At 36.6% G+C, this 16410-nt stretch overlaps 2 protein-coding genes across 2 annotated transcripts in view; one reads left to right on the plus strand and one right to left on the minus strand.

Moving 5' to 3' along the window:
* LOC134824909 (E3 ubiquitin-protein ligase ariadne-1-like) overlaps positions 1-16410 on the plus strand; it is a 69533-nt gene that overhangs the window by 22499 nt on the left and 30624 nt on the right.
* LOC134825235 (uncharacterized) lies at positions 9298-11689 on the minus strand. Its single transcript, XM_063837383.1, has 2 exons — positions 11564-11689; positions 9298-10349 (listed from the first exon to the last, which is right to left on the minus strand). Exons 1-2 carry the CDS (start codon positions 11640-11642, stop codon positions 9484-9486), a joined length of 945 nt encoding a protein of 314 aa, XP_063693453.1. The 5' UTR covers positions 11643-11689; the 3' UTR covers positions 9298-9483.

The raw sequence follows: 16410 nt of genomic DNA on the forward strand, positions 1-16410 counted from the left end.
TAGATAGACTTACAAGCTGTGTAGATGATAATTCGTCTTTAACAAATCCGGTCAGTATAGAGTCATGTCTTAACCTTTCCTCCTCATCAGCAATGTAAAGCGGATTTTGTAACGTGTCACATGTGATCCAAACGTGACAAGAACATGACAGTTCGAACAATGCTTTAAATATCTTATAGTCTCTATTGATTTTGTCTTTTACCATATCCCACCTGAATGCTCCTTGAATATCGTCGAAAAACACGTGAATTTCTTTTCCTTGCAGTAAACGTATAAATTTTATTAGTGATGCATTGCTAAGACCTTTGATAGTCGTAGGTTTAACATTTAAACCCCTAAGCATTATTATGACAACTTGATTGTCATTAAGATAGCCTCTTATTTTACGCCAGAATTCATCAACATGTTTGTAACCAATAATTTCTGTAGAAAAAATAGGAACGTGCTTAACACCTGCTTTTTCTAGCGGCTTATGTAGATGCTCTGGGTATGTCATGGTGCCATCAATGACAGACGTTTCACAGAATAACACAATTTTATTGTCTTCACTAGTTGACAATGCTAGTTGTAGTATCTTGGCTAGTAGAACAACAGTTTTACCGGCTCCAGCGGGTCCATTGATCCACAAGAACTTCTCGTCTGAATTTATTAAATCGTACTGTTGTTTAGTCAAGTTTTCTATCCCTAAAAAGTCCTTGACGATCTTGGGTGATGGAATGACGTCAGGGTTATTGCTCCTGAAGGTAAATCTTCCTGCACGCAGTTGCTCCCCGATTTTTACTATACACTTGCCCAAACTACATTTGGACTTATCACAATTGGTCTTGTCTGTGCACCAAATAGCTAATAATAAATTCTTAACATGTTCATGTTTGGTGCCAAACTCAGGATGTAAAGGTTTATCTAAGACAAGGTCACTTACATTGTCTTTCCACCAATTACTAAAATGTTCCAAATCTTCTTTGAAAATTATTGTTGAAAGTAGATCCCTTCTTAGCTGAAAATCTTTCTTGAATGCTTTTTGAAAGTTGGGATAAACGGTAAACTGGAGAACTGTTAATCGTTTACAAAATCTTTTAACAAATTCTACCATCTTGTTCCTCTGGTTCAGTGATTTCTGGAACGTTTCGCCCAATGCTTGCGACTGTTTATCTTTGTTACACCCAGGGTCTGATTGATTCCCGATATGACTAATATTCTTCACTTCAATAATTACAAAGCAGTTTGGTGCTATCACTACAAAGTCGCACTCGCCTTCTCGGTTAGTTGCTCTCTTCTTACACTCAGTACATTTTCGTTTAACATGGGTTAAATCTCCCAGATAATATTGGAAATGAGTATATTCAAAACCATGAAGAACAATAAAGTCGCCACCAATTAGTTTCTCTAAAGCTCTGTATACAATAACCTCAGCCTCGTAGTTGAGTTGCTGGTTTCTGTCGTCTTCAAAACTACATCCGGCAGGGTAAAGGTCTACATACTTTTGTTTAGGAGCTCTGGGTAACATGATGGGATGTTTGTCTCCAGTTGAACTGTAAGTTTTAAATATCTCATTTCCATTCCGCAGATATTTCTCGTACTGTGTTTCCTTCTTGGTCATAGCCATCCTTACTGTAGTGCAAATGTTAATTACTTTAGTCACAATTAACCTTGTCAGCTAAACAAATGTAAAATAATACCGAGGCCCTGATGCTAGGAGCTATCACCCATCAAGTATCAGTACTTAGGGATTTAGCGGAACTTAACGAAACCTGGTTTCCCGAATTTTGTTAAATTAAGCTCTGTCTCACTTTATTTGTAGAAAACCAGCGGTCACCTCTTATTCAATTACAGGTACAGAAAGTGGAATGTAACATGCAGAGTGATGAAGACATGTACAAATAAAAACAATTTTAAAATATCTTAATTAACATACAGGTTGGCCCAAAAGTAACTGCCCACACGCAACCCTTTAATAACTCACGTAATTCGTGTCAGAATTGCACACAAATTTCAATAAATATAGATATGAGTCAAACTTAAATTTCCCGACAGTTTCGTAAAATTCCATTGATTAAAGCTTTAAAGAGGGTGTGGCACGCCTCACCATAAAGTGAGAACGCTTTCAGCTAGGAACTTCAAAGTTTCTAGACACATTTGGTTTGATAATTAAAGTGCTTTCCTAAAATTTCAATTCGATTGTTTACAACTAAGTCAAGTTACGACCACTTTAAGATCTTGCAGATACGTGATTTAATCAGTGATATATTCACTCAATCAATGGTCTGATTTAACTAACAGATAAACAGGTTTCCAAATACCGCTCTAGTTTAGCTGCTGCCTGGTTTCTAGTGCTATAATTTCGTTGGCAGAGCTGGACTTTGGTGCTTGTGATCTTTGGACAATTCTCGCGAGGGACTCTAGTTTTGGTAGTTCCACGTTGATTTCGGGTAGGCATTAGATAGGGCTTCGTATCGGTGAGGAGGTTTTGTCTTACTGAGAGGAGTTGGTCGGCAGCTTTCCGCTTCAATTATGCTCTGAACTCTGTCCGTGCCAAAAAGGATACGATCCACTACTCCTCAAGCATCGAGATCCGACCCAAGGCTCGAGATCTGTACCATGGCAGGCCCTCCCAAAGCATCAGAAGACACGAGATCTGAGTTAATTAACCTGAGCCAAGTAATCAGAGCCATTGAGCCAAGTAACCTGACAGGTAACGAAAATGCAGACTCTCTTACCGAAAAAGGCTCTGACAATGAGGGAAAGATGGAGAACGTTGCCCAACACTCATTTCAAACGAGTATGGAGACATGGAAGAGGAGACAATTAACCACTTTATTGGCCAGTGCAGTGCCCGAAGTGGTCTTACCAACGAGGAGGATACTTTGACTCCTTCTACCTTAGTGTGACAGACATAGTGGATAATTTCTCACTACAAAGGATTATCGCCTTGTCATACAAGCAACAAAACAATTCACCAAATGCGGAGAAAAATAAGTTTAACTTTTTTCTCCACTTCTGAATATTTTACCGGGGTAAGCACAGGGCTCCAATGCTCTAAATTACAGTGATCATGATCTATCCTATAGTGATAATGACCACATGCACAGTCCCCTCGGAAGAAGGAGAACCTGAAAATCCGATCGTTGGGTTCAGTTGTCGTATTTCCGATTTCGGGGCAGTTGTGATATGACATGGGTTCAGTTGTCGTTTTGGGATTTAAGCTGATTGGTCACCCAATTAAGCTGATTGGGTGCCTGTTAACTGCGTGGGAACTAGGTTCAATTGGGTTCAGTTGTCGGTCACCCTCACTATCAGTATTCTGCCCTCACTATCAGTATATTGCACGCTAGCGAATAGCTCCCGATGAGATTACTGATTGGGTGACGAAATCACTGATTAAGTGCCGGGATCACGTATCTGAAAGATCTTAAAAGGGCCATAACTCTGTAAAATTGTGAACAACCAAATTAAAATTTTGGGAAAGCACTTCAAAGTTCAATTATCAAACCAAATGTGTCTAGAATCTTTGAAGTTTCTAACTGAAATCGTTATCATTTTATGGTGAAAATAGTGAACATAAGGGAGTGGCGTGCCACACCCTCTTTAATCTTTGAAATTTATCGAAACTTTCAGGAAATTTAAGTTTGACCCGTATCTATGTTCTCTGAAATTTTTGTGTAATTCTGAAACGAATAACGTTAGTTATAAAAGGGTTGCGTGTGGGCTGTTACTTTTGGGCCACCCTGTAGATCTCAATAACTACGATTAAGTTGGCACTAATTTAACAAATAGTAAGTATTTTAATCCCGATTAACCTTGTCAGCCAATCAGATTAAGAATAATAGCAAGGCTCTGATGCTAGAAGCTACATTAGTTTATTACAGAAACATTTCCTAAACCTTCCCTAACGGCTAACATTCCCTAAAATTCCCAATCAATTATCATTCAATAATAACGGCTAACGGTTATAATGCAAAGTTGAACATCATGTTGTTGAATTTAAAACGAACAAAGCACAGCCAAAGGAAGAACACGAGCATTTATATTAATGTAAGTTGATATGACCTCTAACATTCATAAACACCTGGTGCAGTGTCAGGTTTCATTTTACGGAGAAACTATCGTTATTACAGCTTAATATAATGATTTAATTAGTTTAGTACTCATGTTATAGTGAGTTGTTTAAGTACTCTTTACAATTTAGCTCGATTTATGTTAGACCGACTGGTCTGGGGTTTCGGCAACTGAACCGGAAACTGCCGGATGTCGATCCCTTTTTCGGTTAAACGTATCTTAACTCAAGAAACCGAATTGAGAGTTAATTATTTTATGTAGAATTAAGGGGGCATACACCAAATCTGTCCAGACCAAATGACCTCATATGCAGTTCAGTGACCTTCTAGCGCACCGTTTCCACACCAAAAATATTATTTTGAGAATACCTATTTTTGTAATCGAGCATTTCCTGGTTAAGAGTGCAATTTTCGGACAAAATTATTTTGTGGTTGAGACGCTATAAATTAATCATTTCTTGCGGTATTGGGTTGAAACTTTGCTCGCCGTTTATTGACATCTATTTCAAGGTGTGTGTAAAATCTTGATATCGTATCTAAAAAGGCTGGTGTGTTATGAATTTGTAAAGTCAAAAAGCTAAAATTGTCCTTTTCAAGCTTATTTTAACAAAAAGACAGTCAGGGAAGATCGGATTGATTTGATGCTCGACATCAAATTGTTCTCTGAATTCTGGCGCAGTTTTTGATGCCCTCAAAAATGTTTTTACTCATTCAGCTTCAGATCTATTGGACCTAAAAGCCAAAATTTTGATAGGAATGTGCTAGTGACTTTTTGAAGGGTGCAAAATAACCGCAACTAGCACATTTATATATGAGTTATGAACAACAAAACACCCTAAAATGCTTCCCTTTGAAGTTATGGGAGGAAATGTGATTTTTTGGCTATGCAGATAAAAAATCACATTTTCTGATCTGAAGCTGAATGAGTAAAAACATTTTTGAGGGCATCAAAAACTGCGCCAGAATTCAGAGAACAATTTGATGTCAAGCATCAAATCAATCCGATTTTCCCTGACTGTCTTTTTGTTAAAATAAGCCTGAAAAGGACAATTTTAGCTTTTTGACTTTAAAAATTCATAACACACCAGCCTTTTTAGATACGATATCAAGATTTTACACACACCTTGAAATACTGGTAATCTTGTTTTGCTCTTATGAGTGGGTCAATCATTTATTTTTAATTGTAGTTGACGAAATGAGAGTCTCCACTCAGTGTGTTAAAACATAATTCTTTGTCGACGTTTCGGCTACATGCCTTTGTCATAAACAGGACGTACTGAAAACTTACATAGCTGCAAAGATACAATGTTAAAATAATCTATTAATACTACGAAATATAACAACAAAAAAATAACATCTTGAAACACAACAACAATCACAAATTTATCCAAAAGAAACATAAAATATAATGGCTAAAAGAATCCACACCGCAACAAACCGTGAACAATTCCTCATAGTACTACAAACATTTTACCAAGATAGCTCCTTCATAAAACTGATTAATCAAAAATAATCTAGGTTTATAAGTTCAATATTACATTAACTTCCAAGTATATTTTATCCAATCACCTTCATTTACGGACTCAGACAATTGAGTATTTATTTCTGGGTTTTCACGTTTTATTAGAACCGACTGCCACAATTGACGGTCCACATTTTTGTTTTGAAACCCCACGGTGGAGGTTGGCGTGTGCCGCAATTTATTAATCAATGGTTATTACATAAATGAAATTATAGAAGTCACACTAAAATATAATAATGTAAAATAAAATATATTAAAATAAATGCCCTACTAAAAGTACTATATAACTAACGGTCTGCAAAACTGGTTGAAGTCGCAATTTGTAAACATGCTAATTACTATTTAATAATAATAGATAAAAAGTTTTGCGCGGCAGATGTAAATTCGGCATTGCATAATGGCAGTGAAATTAAAATGATATGTTGTTGATAAAAGATCATGGTCATTTGTCGCGAGTGATCTTTCTTTACGCGTTGTCGCTTACTAACTCGGTGTTGTAGTCTATCTGCGAGCGCCCTTCTCTTTGAGACTTTCTTAGCCCAGGTATACTATAAAGTAAGAAATTTGGCCAATTTTCATCGTCTCCTGAGCTTTGCAGCTTGAGGAGTTCGCGCTTAGCTGAATTTTTAAAGATTTCAATTGAAAAGGTAGAACTTGGAATAGTTACATCCTTACTTTGTTTTGTAATAGAGAGCATGGGTCCTTTGAAGAAAAGAGTATTTCTAAATGTTGGGCCGTTGTAAGTTGTGAACCAAGAAAGGTTATGTTCGTATGTGGAATTATAGGTGGGAATATCGTGAGGGAAAAGTTCTTTGATGGATTTAGGGAGAAGGCTTGGCATGTTCCTTACTCTTTTTAGACATAGTCTTTACATCTTTTTCGAACTATAAACCAAAACGGTATGTTTGGCATTGAAATGTCTGCATGCTCCTCTAGGTAGTGCTTCCCCATGGCCGTAGATTTGTTGCCATCCCTTACTGATTTGTAGTGTTCCCAGGCTCTACTTCTTTTAAACCTACAGGTTTCCCCAATGTAGGACTTATTACATATTTGGCATATTAATTGGTAGCAAATGTTTTTGATCATGCAGGATTTATCGCACTGGAAGCATTTGCTGTCACTTTGTTTATTGCATTTTGTTTGCTGTAGGCTAGATCTACCTTATATAAATGAACAGACGTGTCGAAAAGTCTACTATACCCTAAGAAATCAAAACCTCTTGGATTCCACCAGGGTAACATTCACATCAGGAAAACGTCTCATGGAAGCTTTAACAAGATCTAGCCTACAGCAAACAAAATGCAATAAACAAAGTGACAGCAAATGCTACCAGTGCGATAAATCCTGCATGATCAAAAACATTTGCTACCAATTAATATGCCAAATATGTAATAAGTCCTACATTGGGGAAACTGGTAGGTTTAAAAGAAGTAGAGCCTGGGAACACTACAAATCAGTAAGGGATGGCAACAAATCTACGGCCATGGGGAAGCACTACCTAGAGCTCTAGAGGAGCATGCAGACATTTCAATGCCAAACATACCGTTTCGGTTTATAGTTCGAAAAAGATGTAAAGACTATGTGGACCGTCAATTGTGGCAGTCGGTTCTAATAAAACGTGAAAACCCAGAAATAAATACTCAATTGTCTGAGTCCGTAAATGAAGGTGATTGGATAAAATATACTTGGAAGTTAATGTAATATTGAACTTATAAACCTAGATTATTTTTGATTAATCAGTTTTATGAAGGAGCTATCTTGGTAAAATGTTTGTAGTACTATGAGGAATTGTTCACGGTTTGTTGCGGTGTGGATTCTTTTAGCCATTATATTTTATGTTTCTTTTGGATAAATTTGTGATTGTTGTTGTGTTTCAAGATGTTATTTTTTTGTTGTTATATTTCGTAGTATTAATAGATTATTTTAACATTGTATCTTTGCAGCTATGTAAGTTTTCAGTACGTCCTGTTTATGACAAAGGCATGTAGCCGAAACGTCGACAAAGAATTATGTTTTAACACACTGAGTGGAGACTCTCATTTCGTCAACTACAATAAAAAAAAAAAAAAAACACCTTGAAATAGATGTCAATAAACGACGAGCAAAATTTCAACCCGATACCGCAAGAAATGATTAACTTATAGCGTCTCAACCACAAAATAATTTTGTCCGAAAATTGCACTCTCAACCAGAAAATGCTCGATTACAAAAATAGGTATTCTCAAAATAATTTTTTTGTGTGGAAACGGTGCGCTAGTAGGTCACTGAACTGCCTATGAGGTCATTTGGTCTGGACGGCACAAACCACTGTTTTGGTGTATGCCCACTTAAAGGTACTAAGAGACAAAGAAGGACACATACAAATTAAGACAACTTTAACTTAATTACAATTAAGTTTTTACTGACTTTACAACGCAAGATATTGAAATAACACGAAGAGATAGACCTCACGAAACACAGAGAGCACAAAGAGAAATTACAAAAAAGTTACACTCAATAATTCTAACACGGATTAGCTCCAGCTATTAAATAATTCACATTCCAGAACAACAGAACTACTCTTCTTAAATCATGGTACTGGAATGTGCGTGTATTATCTCTGGACGGTTTGAAATTTCCGGTTGATTTCCTGCAGCTTTTAAACCGGACCAGGGCTGAAACCGGATTTAGACGGATATTTAATTTAAGATGTTGTAATGTGATAATTATAACACACATAACCCCGGCATGCGCAGGGATTATATTTCAATTTTTCCCGCGACGTGCGGGAAAAATTTATAATAATTTCGAGTGCGAAGCACGAGGGATCATTATGAAAATAACCCCGACGTGCTTTAGCACGAGGGGTTATTTTAATATAACTTAAGCGTGCCGGTGTTATGTGTTATAAACCCCTCCGGGTTAGTGCTAGGACCAACAAATTTGACATTTTACTCTTAATTCTAGCTATATGAGATCATTATGGAAAATATGAAATGGAATTGGGGACTACCAAATAAATACAACTAAGGTACTATGACTTTTGAAATTGGCGTTATATCTTAACATTATTCCTCAGTCAGAACGTTGAATGAATATGAATATCGATAAGGGGCGTCGAGTTAAGCCTGGCAAGCGATAAAAGCTAATAATGATATCGTGTCATGAAGTTCATCAAAGTAGACGACTATAATACATGGCTTATATCAAACACGACAAAATTAACCGAACCAGACAAAATCAAATGTAACCGTCGAGACAAGTTATGGAACTGGTCCAATTAATGTAAGAGTTTAAGTAATGTAAGCAGTGTGCTGGAGTTTTGCCAGCGCTTGCAATTAGACCGATACGTAGATCGAGTGTATTTATAGTTCTTACGTTAAGCCATAGGTCACGTGACATTTTTTACCAATGCGCGTCGTAGTAGTTAGTCACGTGATACACGTCATAAAAACACGTGACAGTGCGCGGTTGAAATTCTCATGGAATATCAAAACAAAACAAATCTTGTTGAGCCAAATTAGCGGGGCGGGATTATAAAAGCTGTGCCGGGGTTATTTATTCAGCGGGAAAAAACTAACAGCTGGGAGCCTGGATTATCAGAATCTATTTAGCTGGAGCCGGGATTTTCAGAATCTTATTCTATCCCGGAGGTGTTTATAAAGCAGTTGGTACACATAATAACTTACTAAAACAGTTATAATGCAATTTTTACATATATATGATAAATATTCTGTTAAATTGACAAGGTCACTGCAACTGTGTCCCGGCTCAATTATATCATCAACTACAAGCGAAGATACAGTAGTACAACATCAGGCTTTATACTTTTCAAATTATACCGATGTTTATTTACAAGATATTTAAATCCTTAAATAATAAAGTAATCTGGTTCAGTTAATTAATTGTATTTTAAAGTTTGAAGTGTTAATGATATCTTACTTCAACAGAATCTTTAAGTTTATCAAGTAGACTACACATGCGATGATAATCCTCAAGTATTGCACCTTTTACAGGAAACATTATTACTGTGCACTTAACTCGTGCTCGTGATATGGCAAGGTATAAAAGTTCTGAATCAAATGAAACATTTTGAACAGACACTCCAGTCAGTATCTCAGCTTTATAATCAAATAACTGTTGCAGTGCTACAACTGCAGGCCATTCTTTTGAATATGTTGACGTCACCTTCCTTGGTGTAATATTTTTTGAAGATAATATCCCATCCACAATGGTTTTACTTAAATTATCTGTGTTATTATCCCAAAGATTGTAAAGAATACCCACATCATTACCATCTATCATACCATCAAAACATAATTCTTTAAATTCCTTGTCAAAAATAGAATATATAAGTTCCTCGTTATACTTTTGCAGAACATGCACGACAGTTTTTGGTCCGTGTATGTAGTGCCCGGGGGTTTGTAAAATGTCGAAATCGTTTGTAAATGTTGATACAAGGTTTTCCGATTCAATAATATGTTCTCGAATGACTGACAATGCTCTCGACAAATCAGAGGTGTTTCTTAAGTTCTTTGATAGACTTACAAGCTGTGTAGATGACAATTCGTCGTTAAAAAGTTTGGCTAGTCTAGAGTCATGTCTTAACCTTTCCTCCTCATCAGCAATATAAAGAGGACTTTGTAACGTGTCACATGAGATCCAAACGTGACAAGAACATGACAGTTCTAATAATACTTTAAATATATCATAGTTTTTATTGATGTCTTTTTTTACTTCATCCCACCTGAACACTCCTTGAATATCGTCGAAAAACACGTGAATTCCTTTTCCTTGAAATAAACGTATTAAGTATATTAGCGATATGTTATTGATATGTTCGATATCCTCAGTTGTACCATTTAAACTCTGAAGCATTATTATGACAACTTGATAGCCTTTTATTTTACGCCAGATCTCATCAGCAGAAATACCAACCATTTCTGTACGACAAATAGAAACGTGCTTAACACCTGCTTTCTCAAGCGGCTTATGTAAATGCTCTGGGGATGTCATGTTTCCATCAATAACATACGTTTCACAGAATAACACAATTTTGTTGTCTTCACTTGACAATGCTAGTTGTAGTATCTTAGCTAGTAGTACAACAGTTTTACCGGCTCCAGCGGGTCCATTGATCCACAAGAACTTCTCATTTGAATTAATCAAATCGTACTGTTGTTTAGTCAAGTTGTCGATTCCTAAAAAGTCCTTGATGATCTTGGGTGATGGAATAACTTGAGGGTTAATGATTCTGAAGGTGAATTTTCCTGAACGCAGTTGTTCGTTTATGTTCACTATACACTTTCCCAAACTACACTTGGACTTATCACAAATGGTCGTATCTGTACACCATATAGCTAATAATAAGTTCCTGACATCTTCATGTTTGGTGCGAAACTCAGGATGCAAAGGCTCATCCAAGATTAGATCACTTACATTGTTGTTCCACCAATCACTAAAATCTGCCAAATCTTCTTTGAAAATTATTGACGAAAGTTTATCCCTGCTTATCAGAAATTCTTTCTTGAATGCTTTTTCAAAGTTGGGGTAAACGGTAAATTGGAGAACTGTTAACCGTTTACAAAATCTTTTAACAAATTGTACCATCTTGTTCCTCTGGTCCAGTGATTTCTGGAACGTTTTGGCCAATGCTTGCGATTGTTGATCTTTGTTACACCCAGGGTCTGATTGATTTCCGATATGACCCATATTCTTCACTTCAATAATTACAAAGCAGTTTGGTGTTATCACTACAAAATCGCACTCGCCTTCTCTGTTAGTTGCTGTCTTTTTGCACGTTTTACAGTTTCGTTTATCATGGGTTAAATCTCCCAGATAATATTGGAAATGAGTATATTCAAAACCATGAAGAACAATAAAATCTCCTCCAATCAGTTTTTCTAAAGCTCTGTATACAATAACCTCAGCCTCATAGTTGAGTTGCTGGTTTCTGTCGTTTTCAAAACTACATCCGGGCTGATCTTCAGGGTAAAGGTCTACATACTTTTGCTGAGGAGCTCTGGGTAACATGATGGGATGTTTGTCTCCAGTTGAACAGTAGGTTTCAAATATCTCACTCCCATTCCGCAGGTATTTCTCGTACTGTGTTTCCTTCTTGGTCATAGCAATCTTCACTGTAGTGCAAATGTTAAGTACTTTAGTCTTAATTAACCTTGTCAGCTAATCAAATGTAAAATAATACCGGGGCCCTAACGCTAGAAGCTATCGCCCATCAAGTATCAGTACTTAGGGTTTTAGCGAAACTATTTTTATAAAGATACAACCTGGTAGTGAGAGGACTCCCGGATTTTGCCACTTGCTAATTCTGTCACTTTCTTAGTAGAAAAGCAGTGGTCATTACTTATTGCTTGATTGAGGTGAAAACCAGCCCCCCTTAATTACAGGTACAGAAAGTGGAATGTAACATGCAGAGTGATAAAGACACGTACAAATGAAGACAAATGTTGAAATACCTTAATTAACTTAGATCTTAATAACTACAACAAAGTTATCACTAACTTAACAACGTAAGATAATCAAGTAACACGAAGAAATATACCTCACGAAACACAGAGAGCACAAAGAGAAATGACAGAAAAGTTACACTCACTTATTATAACACGGCTCATATTCCGGTATTACATAATTCACATTCCAGAACAACAGAACTACTCTTCTTAGATCATGGTACTGGAATGTGCGTGTGGTGTGTACGTTCGTGAGTCGCGACTTCAAGCTAACGAGATTTTACGGCAAACAAGCGCTCTGGTTGGCTAGGGGTAGCGTGCAATGTGCATGCGCCATGTAAGATATGGCCTGTTAACTGGGAAAAATTATTTTTGTCCTCGGACCCCCCCCCCCCCCCCCCACTTTCATAATGTAATAATTTAATTAGTTTAGTACGGATGTTATAGTGATTTGTTTAAGTACTATTACCAATTTATCTCGATTTATGTGGAACCGACTGGTCTGGGGTTTGGGCAACCGGACCGGAAAGTGCCGGATATCAATCTCTTTTTCGGTTAAACGGATCTTAACTCTAGAAACTGAATTGAGAGTAAATCTTTTTATGTAGAATTAAAGGTGCTAAGAGACATAGAAAGACACATACAAATGAAGACAACTTCAACAGCATCTGATTAACTACGACTAAGTTATCACTAACTTTGCAACGTAAGATAATCAAATAACACGAAGAAATAAACCTCACGAAACACAGAGAGCACAAAGAGAAATGACAGAAAAGGTACACTCACTAATTGTTACACGGCTCATCTCCGGCCGGTATTACATAATTCACATTCCAGAACAACAAGAGAACTACTCTTCTTATATCATGGTACTTGAAATTTGAATTTGTGTGTGTGTGACGTGTATGCTCGTTAGTCAAGTGTGTGCGTCATGTGTGTGCGTGCAAGAAACTAAGCCGAAACGTTTCACAGAACCTTCCATGTAATCCAATAATAACGGTCATAACACAAGGCATAATATCTTGCTAATAATTCAAAACGAACGGGGCTCAACCAAAGGAATATAACAACAATATAATTATACATGTTATAGGACCAACATTTAAGTGTCCATTAAAAAATTAAGGCCACAGAGAGAGGGGGGAGGTCAATTTTGACATTTTGGGACATGTTGTAGAGCTCGGCACAAATTTTTTAATGCTTTTGTTCTTATCGAAAGAGAAGTAGTTTCCGTTTCCGTTTCATGTTATTTTATTGTAAATGAAAACTTTAAATGAATGCACTCTAACAAAAATATTTATTGTTCTTGGACCCCCCACCCCCCCCCCCCCCCTTCATAATGGGAGATGAAAAACAGCAAAACTATTCTTATTAGATCATGGTATTGCAGTGCTCGTGTATTATCTCTGGACGGTTTGAAATTTCCGGTTGATTTCCGGCAGCTTTTAAACCGGACCAGGGCTGAAACCGGATTTAGACGGATATTTAATTTTAGATGTTGTAAAGTGATAATTATAAAGCAGTTGTTACACGTTATAATAACTTGATAAAACAGTTATAATGCAATTTTCACATATTATATATGATAAATATTTTGTTAAACTGACAAGGTCACTGCAACTGTGTCCCGTCTCAATCATATCATCAACTACAAGCGAAGATAATGTAGTACAACATTAGGCCTTATACTTTTCAAATTTTACCGATGTTTATTCACAAGATATTTAAATCCCTAATTAATAAAGTAATCTGGTTCAGTTAATAAATTGTATTTTAAAGTTTGAAGTATTAGTGATATCTTACTTCAGCAGAATCTTTGAGTTTATCAAGTAGACTACACATGCAATGATAATCCTCAAATTTCGTACCTTCATCAAAAAACATTATTACTGTGCACTTAACTCGTGCTCGTGACATGGCAAGGTATAAAAGTTCTGAATCAAATGAAACATTCTCAGTCCCTCCAGTCAGTGTATCAAGTTTATAATCATACAACCGTTGCAAAACTATAACTGCAGGCCATTCTTTTGAATATGTTGACATCACCCTCCTTGGTGTAATATCTTTTGAAAATAATATCCCATCCACAAATGTTTTGACTAAATTTTCTATGTTACTATCAGGATCACAGAGAGTATAAAGAAATCCCACATCATTACCATCTATCATATAATCAAAACATAATTCATTAAATTCTTTGTCAAAAATAGAATATATAAGTTCCTCGTTAAACTTTTGCAGAACATGCACGATAGATTTTGGTCCATGTATGTAGTGCCCGGGGGCTTGCAAAATGGCTAAATCATTTTTATATATTGATACTATGTGTCCCGGCTCAATGATATGTTCTCGAATTGCTGACAATGTTTTCGACAAATCAGAGGTGTTTCTCAAGTTCTTTGATAGACTTACAAGCTGTGTAGATGACAATTTGTCGTTAAAAAGTTCTGCTAGTTTAGAGTCATTTCCGAACATTTCCTCCTCATCAGCCTTGTAACTGGGGCTTTGTAACGTGTCACATGAGATGCAAACATGCAGACAAGAACATGACAGTTCTAACAATGCGTTTAATATCTCATAGTCTTTATTTGTGCTGTCTTTTGGCATATCCCACCTAAACACTCCTTGAATATCGTCGAAAAACACGTGAATTCCTTTTCCTTGAAATAAACGTATTAAGGTTATTAGCCACGCATTGCCAAGACATTCGATATGCGTAGTTTCAGTTTTAAAATCCCTAATCATTATTATGACAACTTGATTGTCATTAAGATAGCTTTTTATTTTACGCCAGAGTTCATCAATAGGTTCTGTATCAGAATAAATAGGAACGTGCTTAACACCTGCTTTTTCTAGCGGCTTTTGTAGATGCTCTGGGGATGTCATGGCGTCACCAATGTTACACGTTTCACATAATAGTACAATTTTGTTGTCCTCATTTGACAGTGCTAGTTGTAGCATCTTGGCTAGTAGTACAACAGTTTTACCAGCTCCAGCGGGTCCATTGATCCACAAAAACTTCTCGTCTGAATTTATCAAATCTTACTGTTGTTTAGTCAAGTTGTCTATTCCTAAAAAGTCCTTGACAATCGTGGGTGATGGAATGACGTCAGGGTTATTGCTCCTGAAGGTAAATATTCCTGAACGCAGTTGTTCGCCGATTTTAACTATACACTTACCCAAACTACATTTGGACTTCGTACAAATGGTCTTATCTGTACACCATATAGCTAATAATAAGTTCCTAACATGTTCATGCTTGGTGCGAAACTCAGGATGTAAAGGCTCATCCAATGTTAGATCACTTACATTGTCTTTCCACCAATCACTAAAATCTTCCAAATCTTCTTTGAAAATTATTGACGAAAGTTTATCCCTGCTTAGCGGAAATTCTTTCTTGAATACTTTTTCAAAGTTGGGGTAAACGGTAAACTGGAGAACTGTTAACCGTTTACAAAATCTTTTAACAAATTGTACCATCTTGTTCCTCTGGTCCAGTGATTTCTGGAAAGTTTTGCCCAATGCTTGCGACTGTTGATTATTGTTACACACAGGGTCTGATTGATTCCCGATATGACCCATATTCTTCACTTCAATAATTACAAAGCAGTTTGGTGTTATCACTACAAAATCGCACTCGCCTTCTCGGTTAGTTGCTCTCTTCTTACACTCTGTACATTTTCGTTTAACATGGGTTAAATCTTCCAGATAATATTGGAAATGAGTATATTCAAAACTATGAAGAACAATAAAATCTCCCCCACTCAGTTTCTCTAAAGCTCTGTATACAATAACCTCAGCCTCGTAGTTGAGTTGCTGGTTTCTATCATTTTGAAAACTACATCCGGGCTGATCTTCAGGGTAAAGGTCTACATACTTTTGTTGAGGAGCTCTGGGTAACATGATGGGATGTTTGTCTTTAGTTGAACAGTAGGTTTCAAATATATCATTTCCATTCTGCAGGTATTTCTCGTACTGTGTTTCATTTCTGGTCATAGTAATCTTCGCTGCAGGGCTAGTGTTAATTGATAATTGTCTCAAATTACCTCGTCGGAAAATAAAATCAGAAATGGTAGCAATACTCTTGGCCCCGAAGCTGTCATTACTTTTTGGTCAAAGTAGAACCAGCAAATTCCTTAATAAATTCTGATAATTGTTAATATCGGTTTATCGCACAATATTGATATGACTACTGGTGGAGAGGTGAAACATATTGGTTTTGACACGTGACAGAGATTAACCAATCAGATTCCAGAATTAACCAATCAAAGCCCAGAATTATTGTCATGTGTCGAACAAATATTGTTCACCTCCCCGCCAGTATCCTCATCTAATATATCTAGTTATCAATATAAAACCTAAACGACTGACCAAAGGAAAC

The sequence above is a fragment of the Bolinopsis microptera genome, chromosome 13, assembly GCF_026151205.1.
Source record: "Bolinopsis microptera isolate Bmic1 chromosome 13, MBARI_Bmic_1.0, whole genome shotgun sequence".
NCBI lineage: Eukaryota > Metazoa > Ctenophora > Tentaculata > Lobata > Bolinopsidae > Bolinopsis > Bolinopsis microptera.